The sequence below is a fragment of the Bufo gargarizans genome, chromosome 10 (assembly GCF_014858855.1).
Source record: "Bufo gargarizans isolate SCDJY-AF-19 chromosome 10, ASM1485885v1, whole genome shotgun sequence".
Lineage (NCBI taxonomy): Eukaryota > Metazoa > Chordata > Amphibia > Anura > Bufonidae > Bufo > Bufo gargarizans.
This window is the reverse complement of record NC_058089.1, coordinates 106,041,528-106,056,051: the sequence shown is the minus strand read 5'-3', so window position 1 is coordinate 106,056,051 and position 14,524 is coordinate 106,041,528. Positions and strand designations below refer to the sequence as shown.

At 41.2% G+C, this 14,524-nt stretch overlaps 1 protein-coding gene across 1 annotated transcript in view; it reads left to right on the top strand.

Moving 5' to 3' along the window:
* LOC122920383 (cadherin-8-like) overlaps nt 1-14,524 on the top strand; it is a 391,866-nt gene that overhangs the window by 339,387 nt on the left and 37,955 nt on the right. The window contains exon 8 of the mRNA XM_044269837.1: nt 7,370-7,491. Coding sequence (XP_044125772.1) covers nt 7,370-7,491 — 122 coding nt within the window. The remainder of the gene's footprint in view (nt 1-7,369; nt 7,492-14,524) is intronic.

Genomic DNA, 14,524 nt, shown 5'->3' with positions numbered 1-14,524 from the left:
CCAGCACACAGGATAAAACATTGACACTAAAGCAGACAATGAGACAAACACCATGGCATATATTATACATAAGCCAATTAACACATTAGGAACAGCCTAACAGCTGCACACAGAGCCAAAGAAGGGTTTAACTCGTGTAATGCTGCCAAATTCAGGTGAGGTTCAGTGAAGAATATGAGAATGCATTCTCACCAATTAATGCATGCATAACCCGCAGGAATGGGGGGTGTCCTCCATATTGGGCTACAGGATACACACTCAGGTACAAGAGTACAGGAAACAGGATAAATTCAAGGTTCAGGATGCAGGCACAAGATCAGTGGTTCATACCCCAAGGACCCTTCCCTGCAAAAGCCAACCCAAAGGTTTTTTGGGATGCAGGCTCCAGTATGGCTCCAGTATCATAGCTAATGTATAGGGTGTAAGTAAATACAGATTGCAGGAGATTGGTAATGGAAGATACAGCACAGCAGGTTAGCAATTAGCGTGGCACTTTTCAACAAAATGCTGAACCAAGATTGCCATACAGATTTCAGGCAAGCCATGTTTCCTTTTTCCTAAGCCATTTCAGGCAAAACACATCTCCTTTCTCACTAACCCAAACTTCTCTGATGGACAAGGCAAAAAAATAGTGTCTCATCAGGCGCAAGGCATATACACCAGTTTTGTAGTGAAAATTATACCAGAATTTTGATTATTAAATCTCTGCTAGTGTCTCAATTTTAATGTATCTTCTATGATCATAGAGCAAGTTTATTCTTAAGTCGAATTGATGCAAGCCCCAGAGGAGCCCATGCAGAGGATGGGAGTGGTAGTGGCCCTGAGGAAGTAATGTGTCACTGTTTACTTTCTCAGGCCGTCGCTCCCTGGGGTTGGCTGAAGGGAATAAACAATGTGAAGGAACCGGGCAGAGATTATAGAACAAAGAACAACTTTCTTTAAAGAGTCCAAAAGCAAGTAGCATCATATCCAGCAGCTGTTCTTATAAAGTGTAATTTCTCCTCCTAGATAATGAGGTATGGTGGCTGGCAATGTTTCAGAAGATGACACTCAGTGGTTTACTAGCTGACAATGTCTCTCTCCTTATTTCCTTCCCTATTGCTGTTCTCTGGCACCTGTGGCGGTAGGTGTCCACTGTATGATGCAGGCTTCTAGCTATGCCTGTCCTGAACTTCAGTGATGGTATGGTAGCGTGTTTACCCCCACCTTGCAGTGGAGCATTAATTGCTTGATTGCTTTATCATTGTGCTGACAGTAATATGCCATAGTTTACAAATCTTCTGTAGCCTGGGACCCTGCAGGCTGTCTAGGGCAGTTGTCCTCCTGAATGAGTCACTTCTGTGGTCCTCATGGCCTGGAAGAGTGAGAAATGGATCACATGCTCCCTCACTTCTCATTTTCAACTCTACAACTATTCTCTAATTAGCTCTGCCCCTCTGTTGGCATAAAGTATGACCAGCCCATTCCTACAATAATATTAAGCCCCATTCCTTTTGCCAAACACTGCCATCTGCACCCATCTGCTGGTGAACAATTTGTATAGCATGACATTACATTGCATTATAAACCATTGCAATAGTAGTTCCCACATGTATTTCTGTCCGCGATGTGGTGCGATCTGTCCCCTATTAACTTTTGGAGTTCATGACGAATCCGTCTTGGCTATTTTAAAGATAATACAACAGTGTTTTTGCTGATCAATGATGGATTCAGCAAAAATGGTGGTGGGAAAGTAGCCTTAAGTATCTGTCTAAAGAAGAAAAACTTCTATCATGATATATACAGTAGAACAAAATTCAATTTTTTTAGGTAAACAATAGTGTATCTGCAATGGACCTCCCCCAAAAATACATGTTGGCATGTGGTCTGGTATAGGTTTATAACAACCAAGATACCCAATGAACATCTCAAAGTCAAGTGAATTAGTATCAGGCATGAAGTAAAATGTTGAGCAAGAAATTAAAACCAGAGATGTTCAACCAGTGGTTCCCCAGCTGTTGTGAAACTACAACTCGAGGATGTTAGGGCATGTTGGAAGTTATAGTTTTGTAATAGCTAAAGGGTCATCGGTGAAAAAAAAAATGATAATTTTTTTTACTTACTTCACCCCCAGTACTGCTGTCTCAATGCTAAGCTAGCTCCTCCTTATTTCCACTTGTTGTTCCCCAGCTGACAGGAAATAGCTTGGACTTCTCAAGCCCAGTACAAGCCATTTCCTGTATGCCTCACCAGAAGCAGGAAGTGGAGAGTGGCATATTTATTTATTTATTTTAAACTATTCTTCTCACATTTAAGAATTATTCCTCTGGAAAACATATGAATGGGAGGGGATTTGAAATGTTCTTTTCTTTCACTGAGATGTCCTAGTCTTCAAGGATGAAGTGTAAAGCCCATAATATACAGCTAAACAACTACACTAGATTCATGCTGACTATAAATTATGTTGTCTTGCTGAAGTTTCTGTTCCTCCTTTACATTTCGAAGGTTAAACAGGCATTCAAATTTTAACAACTAGCTGAAGCTCACAGTCCATAACGCGGCGTTCAGAATGATTCATATTACATTGCGTGTGTCGTACAGTACAACAATCAGATAAGGCATTTGTTTTAAGCCTAATATTATTTCAAAAGCATCTTTATTGCAGCATTACGGGAATGTCAGCCTTGTAAAGTCCATCATCTGAATACAAATATCAACACTGATGGACTGTATAATGTCATATTTGAGAAACTGCTATAGATGTTTCCTCTCAGATAAATATATAATTAATAAAGAAGAGTTGCCATAATGGGAGCTTGGGAAGGAGTTTATTGACCTCAGAAAGATGCAGTTGACATTATGAGGAAGAAAAAGATGCCCTTCACTATGTATCGTACAGAGCTATAATTCAGGACCCAGATATGTGCGCCTTTAACTTTCCATTCATTTTGTCAATGGCTCCAATTTCTTAGACTGCAAATTCAATACAGGTTGCAGTTCACATCACAACCACAAGGTGTCCACTCATAGAGAGAAAAAGCACACACATCTCCTGACAGAATATCACAAATCCATAGTTTTATTTTTTCATAGCTGGTCACCTTCTGCTTCACATCTCAGAATTTTTCAAGCCAGGTAGAAAATTAAAGGAAGATTTAACAGAACAAAAACAAGGCATATACCATTAAGTACTGCAGTATTTCCGTAATATGCTTACATCTGAGGCACTCAAAGGGCATACATTTCACAGTATAGCACTACTGATACTCCACTTATCTTCTGAACAGGTTCTTCTTTGTACATGGTGCAAATGAAGTGGTGTATGACCCATGTATAACCATTGTGGAGACCATGTTGGGACACTCAAAAGGGTCAATAGTTCACTAATCCCACACGGAGATTAGGTTATGAACAATCCTACATTTTTTTATACACAGAGGCCCCGGTTATCTATCCTAAAGCCTAAAAAAGGGTCCATTGACAATAAAATCAGCTTAATAAAATATGCTTATATAATAGCAATGGCAGATGCACATAGCCGTATTATAAATGCATTTTGTCTTGCAGCTCTCTTAGACTAACCTATTTACCACAGAATTCAATAGTGATTTAAGATTGGCTCCATAGACCCATTGTGAGGATGAGGACGGCATAAAAGACTCTAAAAATCAGTCGTATAATTGCCATGTGAAACTAGCCTACTGATCTGTCTACTTCTTGTCCATACAGCCACTTTAGCAATGTACAAAAAGGTCTGATCTATAATTCTTTTTTATGTGGGTAAAAAGCTTTATGCCAACTGAAATTGATTGAAAACTTGTAGAACATGTGATTTTTCATTTGTATTTCAAGCTGAAGAAATACCTTTGAGCCTTACCATCCTAGTATAACTAAATAATAAAAAGTATAATAGCATCAAAAAGTGAAATATGGACAGGATTAATATTTTTAACAGCAGGAATTTTTTTTAGTGTCTTAAGAGGAGAAGAATATGTTGAAAATAAACATTTTGTGTAATTTGATTATATCATAAATAGCAGGGCGCCTTCATATCTTTAGAAGGTGCTCTTGAAAATAAGCAGACCACAAACTATCCCTTTACTAGGCTCTGAACAATCAGGTGTGGGTAAATCTGGCAGTGAGTGTTACATTTCTTTACATTGCCATCACAAGGGAAATGAATTATTACACAGCGTCCATTCTAATTAAAGGACAATTAGGATAGGTCATCAATATGTGATTGGTGGTGGCCTGCATATTTGCATGCCCGCCAATCAACTGTTTGAAGAGGCTGTGGTTCTCCAGTGAGAGCTGTAATCTCTTCCTAGGCCAGTGGCATCACATTCATTGGTCTTGTGGCCTAGGGTTAAATAAACGGGCCTGAGCTGCATTACCAAGCACATCTGCTGCACAGGAGATGAAACTGTTCCTGGATAAGATTTGAGGAGGCCTCAATGATCACCGGAGCACCACTGCTACTTTAAACAGCTGATTAAACACCTATTCTGAGGATAGGTCATCAATATAGAAGACTCGGAAAAACCTTATAATTGGTTGTCTGTGTAATGCAGAGTAGGACAGGTCCTCCAGAGCAAGAGGTTCTCTTTGGAATTGTTCTTAATCCAGACCAAGAAATGAGGATCCTAAGCACGTAAGATCTGATGCATAATATGATAAAGTATATTCTAAACTGGACAATAGTTTATGCAATTATTAAGTGCACTCTCAAAATTAGGAGAACATGGTATAAAGAATTACATGTGGGATTGGATAACAGAAGTTACATGAGTTTTCCTCGACATTAATTCATACACTCTGCTTTTTTCCAATTGATTTACTGTCCGTACAAATAAAATTTAAAAAACTAAATAAATATCCATTATCTTGAAGACACATAGTAAGAAAGATGCTTTGCAATATATCAATAATACAAAAATGAAATGTACCAACAAAGCCGAGGAAAAGTGATAGACCAACATAATCTACATTAATCAAACTCCATTTACGCTTCATAAATCAAAGCAGACATACGTTTTGGCTATTACTATTGACATTTTGTGTCTTATATTATGGAGAGTCTCAAGCAGATTTTCTTCCTGGACACTATTCATTCAATGTACAGGCCTTGGATCTAATCATTGAATGAATCATGACTAGGATCAAAAGTGATCCGAATCACTGTTCTCTAGCATGCCAGGGGAAATTGCATTCAAGGGATCGATTTGATTGAGTTCATCTCAAGTCTTACATGTTTGCTTTAATTTTATGATAAGGAAAAATATTAAAGGTTTTTTTTTTTTTTAAAAATAAACCTCCCTCTAGGCCACACCCACAAAAGGGAAGCATACTTACCTGCGTCCCTCTGCTGGGACACAACAATATTAGTTTTGCCGCTGCAGCCAATGACTGCCCACAAAAGTGACTTGCTACCCTTGCATCATGTCAGTTGGTTACATGATGCAAGAAGGGAAGGTCATTGCTGCAGATAGTCAAAGCGAATAATGACAGCGGGGCACCTAAGTGGGTCAGCTGAGGATGGTGAGTAAAGGAGCTGGGGCCTAGCAGCGAGGAGTAGGTAAGTATTTTTCCTTTTTGCAGATCTGGTTAGGAGGAGGGTTTGCTAAACTCCCCACCTCCCCAAAAGGTGGCCTACTCCTTTAAGTATGGTTAAGGGTCATCATGTAGAGATATGATGTTTTTTATATGCTATTAATACTTATTCACACTTCTAGCCTGCTGAAAGGAGCTTTAACATGGGCCAATATTCGGCAACGAACACTTGTAGAAATGTTCATTTAGACCGATCATTAGCCCTCATTGGATCTTCGGCTATCGGCCCATCATTTAATCTTTTATGTAGCCATTTGTCAGCAGTACATCTCCTCATGTAGTCAAAAGATATGATGCCAACAATATACAGACTGTATGGAGATTGCATTGGCCAGGAAAGGCCCTTGACTTCTTAGCCTACTTTTCTTAATAGAAATTCTGGGTTTTATTCAGCATTGGGAATTTTATTGAACTAAAACCTAAAAAAAAATATTGGGGTCTTTGTACTTTTGTTCCATAAAGAATAAATGAAACATGCATTATTGACCACTGTTCTATTCATTTGTGGAAATCTGGACCACCATTTTCAGGACTGGTGGTTGGCCCAGTGGTCGAATTGGAAGTTTTAGGCCTGCAACTTTTTGTAGAACTACTGATTGACAGCTGCAATGCAAAAAAATTCTAAAAACTTAATGTTTTCCTTTGGTGCTACAAAAAATTCAGTGTTACCCTAGTTTTAATCTTAATAAAAACATCCTATGGTCCAAAAAATACATTTGCTGGTAAGCAGAGGTGACCATCAGGAATTTTTGAACCCTTCCAATAATTAAACAATGTCTTCATATTGTGCTTTGCTATGAAATGGAGGGAAGAGGAAATATTAGTATTGGATGCTGTCATATAATAATTTCAAAAACATTATTATTTTTTATTTTATTGTACAGGCTTGTAAAGATATAATAACTGGAAGCCATGTATCATTGGCCCTGCAAATCTGTTAAAATGCAAGTCATTATGCTAATGTTAATAGATATTATGATATATTTGATGTAAAAAAAAGTTAAAATCAGACATGACAATCTCTTTCTAAAAAATCTAGGACCAAAGCTAGCCTGTACCTCACATGGACCCAGAGATCTCCCCATTCTTTGCTCCAATGGATTAGCTAGATTTATTTGAGGCTAACTTGCTCCAGGGGCATGTCCAATCTGTTGCAACCCAGGGTGTGTGTTCTTTCTCCTGCAGATCTTTCCCTGTAACTATTTAAAACTTCTAACAGAATATATGGCTGGTGAGCGTGCGCGACCAGCATAGTGATGTGAACAAGATAAAAAGAAAAGAATAAACAGCAGGGGCGCCATACAGATACATTTTATTGAATAGCTCCGTGGCTATACTAAATTTATAATTATATGCATTTACAAAAGTATTCAAATCCAAGTACTGGTTTGAAAGATGTTGAATATTTTTTTCTGGCAAAACCCCTTTAAGTCAAATTAAAAGATCATATTAGGATTTATGTACAGGGTCAAAAGCAAATAGAAGCAAATGATAGTTTTAAAGAAACACATAAAATAACAATATCATCGCTGTACATTGTCTTGTTTCCCTCTCAAATCTCTTCATTAATTCTTTCCAAATGTAAGTTTTCCTTCACTAAAGATCTAGGCAGAGGATGTGAACTATTGTCTCATTTCTTTTTCGCAGTCTAACTCCAGATACTTAGTGGCTAATGTGACTCTTTTAACAAGTTAAGAAAGATGGAATGAATATTTGATCCCAGCTGATATAATGGTCTTGTATTATAATCATTTCAACGTTTTTTTATTTTTCATTTTAGGAAACCACAGTCAAATATCAAGAGTGCCAGTTGCAATCAAGGTTCTTGATGTTAATGACAATGCTCCCGAATTTGCCACAGATTATGAAGCTTTTCTGTGTGAGAATGGTAAACCCGGACAGGTAAGTCAAAACTATCTTCATAGATGATTAATATTGTGATGAGTAAGTTCCTATACTACTCACTTGTCCATGCGTAATTGTCTACTTGACAATGGGATGGTGGTGCTTTCTCATTCTTATACCACCCAAAACATTATATTAGAACTATCAGTGGTTATCAATGAAAAATACCATACAGCTTTAAAACAGATCTCTCTTCTTTGACCTCCATCTTAGAAGAACACACATCCTGAGATACAGGAGATACAAGGAACAGTTGTTCTTTAATTTTCATATTTTTTTTATGGACTTTAAAGGGGTTCTACAGTTTGTTTTGACTGATGATCTACCCTGCGGGGCTAATCTCCATTTAAGTGAACAGAGGCTGATCGGCAGGGGTCCCGGGTGTCGGACCTCCGCCGATGAGATGCTGATGATCTATCCAGAGGATAGATCATCAGTTAAAACAAACTGTATAACCCCTTTAATGGTGTGGCCACATCTTCCTGTATTTCCTACTACTTTGTCTCCACTGATATTTACTTTAGCTACAGATTCTCAATCTCTTGATAGTTAAAGTGAAAGAAGTAGGGTTCCCGCCTATTAGAAAGGTGTGACATATGGGTACTGAACAGACGCCTCTCATAGTAATTCCAAAATAAACTGTTCAGATAGTAGAATCACCCCATTACAAATTAAAAGAGAATCATCATAATATATTTACTCTACTAGCCAAGATCTAATAGGTTAGGGAAAGATTTGTTTTACACACCTTTTCATCATATTGCAAGTTGAATTCTCCCACAATGGAACATTATTTCAGACTTTGGAGAATCAAGAATTTTAGTGGTCTTGCCAAAATGTATTGTTCTGAACTGTCTTTCCCTTAAAGGGGTTGTCTCACTTTAGCAAATGGCATTTATCACATAGAGAAAGTTAATACAAGACACTGACTGATGTATTAGGGATTGTCCATATTGCCTCCTTTGCTGTCTTGATCAATTTTTCCATCCCATTATACACTGCTATTTTCCGATTAATTACAACCACCCTGCAATCCAGCAGTAGGGGCCATGCTTTCACACTTACAGGAAAAAAAGTGCCAGAATATGTGCAGTCCTGCAGGATAGGCAAATAGTTTCTGATCATGATCATTATTGGACTGCCAAAGATTGCCAAGTACAATGCTTGCCTATTTTTGGCAAACCCACAGAAAATTAATGGGCAGGCAGTAGACTCGTGATTTGCTGCTCCAATAATAGTGACTTGTGATCGTTGGTTGTCCACGTTGTCAGACCCCTATCTCTTGTCACTAGGGAACAAGTTTATTACTTACCACTATGCCATTACCCAAAAACTGTTTAATATCTGTTTATTGCTTGGTTCTTAAAGGGTTTCTTCAACTTCATGTTGGCAGTGACACTCGTACTGACACTGATATAAAATAGCAAACAAAGTAATATTCTACCAATCCCCTGCCACTCCCATGCCATTTTATTACCTGGTACACACCCTTCCATCTCAGTTGGCTCCAGTAATGTCATAATGACACAACATGTGTGCCAATCACTGGCTGTATTGGTAATATCAGTAGTGCTAAAACAGTCACTGGCTATAACGATTGTGTGCCAATGCACCACATCATTAACAGAGACCAGCAGGGAATTAGGGAAGGAGAGCTAGGGGATTAGTAAGGCATTATTCCTTCTGTAATTGTCTACCATTGTCAGCCGGACAGAAAGGTTACACTTGTCAGGTTGGAAAAGTCAACTCTAAGTTGTCCATCTTAATGTAATATAGCAGCATAAGTAGCATTTCAATAGTGACAAAGTTACACCATATTGTAGCCAGTGAAAAAAACAAACAAAAATAAAATAAAAACTACAGTTAACAATACCAAAAGCAATGAAAATATCTGTGAAATCTTCTCTGCAGGTTATTCAAATGTATCCTAATTAGCGGCATTAATTGTGCATTATTATGATTATGGTTGTCATTTTTAGACAGCTATGCACCTTGCAGAGATGACAGGCACTCCCTTTTCCTGAACATTCTCTATAGTTACCTGTTGCTGCTATAGTGAGCCTGACAAATGAGAAAACAAGAGAAATCAGTCAGCTTGGCAGAGGGTACAGAACAGAGGGCATGAGTCATCTCCTGACACTGTTTACTGCTCCCTGCCTCCAGAAATCTTGCATAATCCAACTACTTGAACTTTCCAAAATTATTATTTATTTAGCTTATTCCAGGTGAATTTATGTTCATTTTAATGGGAATTAATAGTGATTAGTGTTGAACGAGCACCAAAGTGCTTGGGTGCTCGAGTAGAACACTTTGGGATGCTCGGGTGCTCTACTTTGGGAGAACCTGAGCATTAAACCAGGCACCCCCTGCTCTGAAGAGGGAAGGGTCTTTGGTTCACAGGAAAAGTTCAGAAATTGATGGAAACGCCACCGAAATGGTTTGGGAACAGCATGGGGAGGATGTCTGGATGCATCTTGGACTCCCAGGTCGCTGCTGGGAATGATGTTGTCCGAGTAGTACGCTACTTTTACAGACTGACAATAATACGCACGAAACCAAAGATAAAATCGATTTTAGAGGAAAAATTGTTAGGAAAAATTATTTCCTGTATATTTACTTGTATATAAAGTGCAAGTGCTGTCAAAAATTACAAGCTGTATATCAACCTGTATATCACATAAAGGAGGGCCTCATTCACATTGTGCTACAATTGTTCAGGTAGTGGGACTCCTACACCCATAAAGCCTATGCACTAAGTGAAAGGGCTGCCAAAAATTTCAAGTAACTGGCACTCCAATACACCCTTTATTACACATAAAGGAGTACATCATACACACCCTTGAAAAATTATTGCTGGTGACCCTCAAAAACATTAGGGGCGAGGGCCTGCTGTTAATCTGACCATCTTAAACATTAGGTGCTAGGGTCTGCTGCTGATATGACCATCTAAAACATTAGGGGTGAGTGCCTATTGCTGATCTGAGCATCTAAAACATTAAGGGCGAGGGCCTGATGGTGACCCTCTAAAACATTAGGGGTGAGGGTCTGCTGCTGATCTGACCCTCTAAAACATAAGGAGCGAGGGCAGCCTAATAAGCATGTTGATATGATGGAGGAGGAGGATGAGAAAAGGAAGATTGAACCATATACCTTTTTTGTGGTGGAAGGGGTGCATAGTAGACTTGGGCAAACCCAAACTGTAACAACTAGGCCATGCATCAGGGTGAGGGTGCTGGCGGGGTGTCATGAAACTGTTCCAGGCCTTGGAGAGTGTTTCCCTGCCTCTGATGGAACTGCTGTGTGTTCCCCTCATGTCCCCTCTTTGATTACCCAAGGAACTACGTACTCTGCCGCCAGCATAGTCAGCTAGAAGTTTTTAGAGCAATTTTTTCACAGGGACCTTCTGGTATTGCACCATTTTGCTAGTCCTTTCCTCCATAGGAATGAGAGATGAAAAGTTATCTTTGTAGTGGGGGTCGAGAAGGGTGAACAACCAGTAATCAGTGTTGGCCAAAATGCGTATAACGCAAGGGTCACTGGAAAGGCAGCATAACATAAAGTCAGCCATGTGTGCCAGAGTCCCAACAGACAAGTTTTCGCTGTCCTAATCAGGAGGATGACTCTCAATCTCCTCATCCTCTTCCTCCTCTTCGTCCTATCCATGCTGAAAAGATGGAATAAACCTGGCTATCACCCTGTGTACTGTCTTCCCCCATTTCCACCTCTTCCACATGCAAAGCAGTCCGCCTTCACTGTGAGCATCGAGCGTTTCAGTAGACACAGAAGTGGGATGGTTATGCTGATAATAGCGGCATCGCCGCTCACCATCTGTGTTGATTTCTCAAAGTTGCGTAAAACCTCACAGAGGTCAGACATCCATGCCCACTTGTTGCTTCTGAAGAGCGGAAACTGACTGGAAAAGCGAAAACCATGTTGCAGCTGGTATTCCACTACTGCACTCTGCTGCTCACAAAGCCTGGCCAACATGTGGAACGTGGGGTTCCAGCACGTGCTCACGTTGCGCAACAGTCGGTGACCTGGCAATTGCAAGTGCTTCTGCAGCGTTGCCAGACTGGCGGCAGCTGTAGATGACTTTCGGAAATGGGCATACACGCGGCGCACCTTCACCAATAGCTCAGGCAAATTGGGATAGGTTTTGAGAAACCGCTGAACCACTAAGTTGAACATGTTGGCTAGGCATGGTATGTGTGTGAGCTTGCCGAACTCCAAAGCCGCCACTAAGTTACGGCCATTTTCAGACACAACCATACCTGGTTGTAGGTTGAGTGGCGAGAGCCATTGCTTAGTATTGTCCCTTATAACCTGTCACAGCTCTGCAGCGGTGTGCTGTTTGTCACCTAAGAAAATTAGTTTCAGCAGTGCCTGTTGCCACTTACCCATTGCAGTGCTACACTGCTTCCAGCTTCTGACTGATGGCTGACTGGTGCTGCGAGATGACACCTCATAGGTGGAGGTGGAGGATGAAATGGAGGAGGAGAAGGGGGGGGGGTTGCAGCCACTAATGTAGGTGGTTGCGGAAATCAGGGCCCACAATCCTTGGCATCCACAGCACCTGTGCCATCCCAGGGTACAACTCGCTCCCGGCCTCCACAACGTTCACCCAGTGTGCCCTCAGGGAAATGTAGCGTCCCTGGCCAAAAGCACTTGTCTATGTGTCAGACGTTAAGTGTCTCTTCCCAATAACTGCGTTGGTCAGGGCATGGGTGATGTTACGGGACACATGCTGGTGTAAGGTGGGGATGGCACACAGGGAAAAATATTGGCAGCTGGGGACTGAGTAATGAGGTACGGCCACCACCATCAGGCTGCAGAAAGCCTCAATGTCCACAAGCCTAAATGGCAAAATTTCCAGAGCCAGCAATTTGGAAAGGTGCGCATTTAGTGCTATGGCCTGTGAGTGTGTGGCTGGGTATTTGCACTTTTGTTCAAAGGCCTGGGGTATGGACATCTGTACGCTGCGCTGGGACACAGAAAGTTGATGTGCTAGATGATGGTGCTTACGATGGTCCAGGTTCAAGGCTGGAGGCATCTGGGCCTGATTCGTGGAAAGGGGATTGGCCAGCACATAACACAGGGGAAGAGGAGGCAGTGGAGTGACCCGCAGACACTGATTGTGGACCCAGGGGTTCGGCCCACCTACTAGGGTGCTTTGATGCCATGTGGTGGATCATGCTGGTGGTGGTGAGGTTGCTAGTGTTCACTCCTCTTCTCATTTTGGTACGGCACAAGTTACAAATAACAATTCTTTTATCGCCCACACCTTCCTCAAAAAAGCGCCAGATTGGAGATTGCCACAAGGGTGTGCTCCAGGGATAAATTGCGGGCCACTGCCTCTTTCAGCCTGTTGCAGTGCTGCGGATCCCTCCCCCTCTGAATCGCTGGCCTCGCCCTGCTTGCCACCTTCCCAGGTTGGGTCTGTAATTTCATTTTCCACCACCTCCTCTTCCACTTCCTCACTCTAGTCATTCCTCCTGACTTGTTGACCTAACAACAACCTCACTTATTGACAACTCATCATCATCCACCTTGTGAAACACTAATTGCCGTTCCCCACTGTCTTCTTTTTCTAAATGTGGATGCTCAAGAGATTGGGAATCAGTGCACAAGATCTCCTCATGTCCCTCTTCAAGCGGGCTTGGCGAGAGGGCCAAATCAAGGAATGGAGATGAAAAGAGCTCCTTGGAATATCCGAGTGTGGGATCACTTGTTTGCAAAGACTCTCTATGGTGGGAGGAAGAAGGTTCAAGGGGAGGATTCTGTTGACCAGACTGTTGGCTACTGAAACTAGACTTTGTGGAAGACAGGGTGGTGTTTAACCGACTGGAAGCATTATCTGCTGCAATCCAACCGACCACCTGGTCGCACTGGTGTGACTTTGAAAGTGGTGTCCTGCTCCGCCCTGCAAACTGGGACATGAAGCAGCGGCCAACCAATTGCGCTGAATGTCGCAGATATTTAGGATGTGCAAATGTAACACAACAGATGTAACAGAGGTTGTGTCACTGTCAGCAGCGGCCAAACAATTGCAAGCAATTTAGCGCAGTTGCGCTAATAATATATATTGCAGCCTGATAAAACAACATTCCTTAAAAGGACTTTTGGGTCTCTAACACCTTTCAAGACTAAACCCTGCCTAAAAAAACAAAACTATTCCTTTTCCTACACTGTCTCTCTCTTCTGCTGCAGCTCGCCCTGACTAAGACTGAGCCCAACCACGTGTCATCGGCGGCTATATAGCACCGGATTACGCGTATCGGCCAGCGAATCACTGTAATGCCAGTAACCAACATGGCTACGGCATTACAGTGAGTTCCAGTACTGCATAGCAGCCAAAAAACGTGCGGAGAGGATACTCGAGCACTAGTCACTATATCTATTTTTATCTGTTCTTATATTCTAGGAGTTAACTGACATAACTATTGTAAAACATTTCCGGAAATAATGTCTATTGCCTATGCAGGATAAAATAATGATATACGTGATATATATCCTGTTTACCATCCGGGGAAACCAAGTTCATGTTTTTTCCTCAAGTGCTTTTAAGTGGTACTGCATCTTGCACAATATGGTATGCACGTAAATGGATAGATGCATCATGGGTAATATTTCCACTTATTGTCTATTAAAGCCAGTACATTTACAAATGCTATGACTTGATTGAAACTGCATTTGCATGAATGAAGGAGGTTAAAATGGAAAAGTTTAGTACATACAATGTCCTTTCATTGCATCTCTCCCTTTCCCTCTATTTCTCCCTCTCAGTCTCTCTCACTCTTTTGCTCTATCTCTCCTCCTCTCTCCCCTCTCTCTTTCCCTCTCCTTCCTCTACCACTTTCTCTTTGTCTCCCTCTTTCTGTCTCTCTCTCCCTCCCTCTCTATCTCATCTCTCTCCATCTCTTTCTTTCTCTCTCTCTCACTCCTTTTTCCTCTCTCTCTCTCTCTCTCTCTCTCTCTCTCTCACTTCCCATCTCTCTCACTCCCTTTTCCTCTCTCTCTCTCTCTCTTTCAC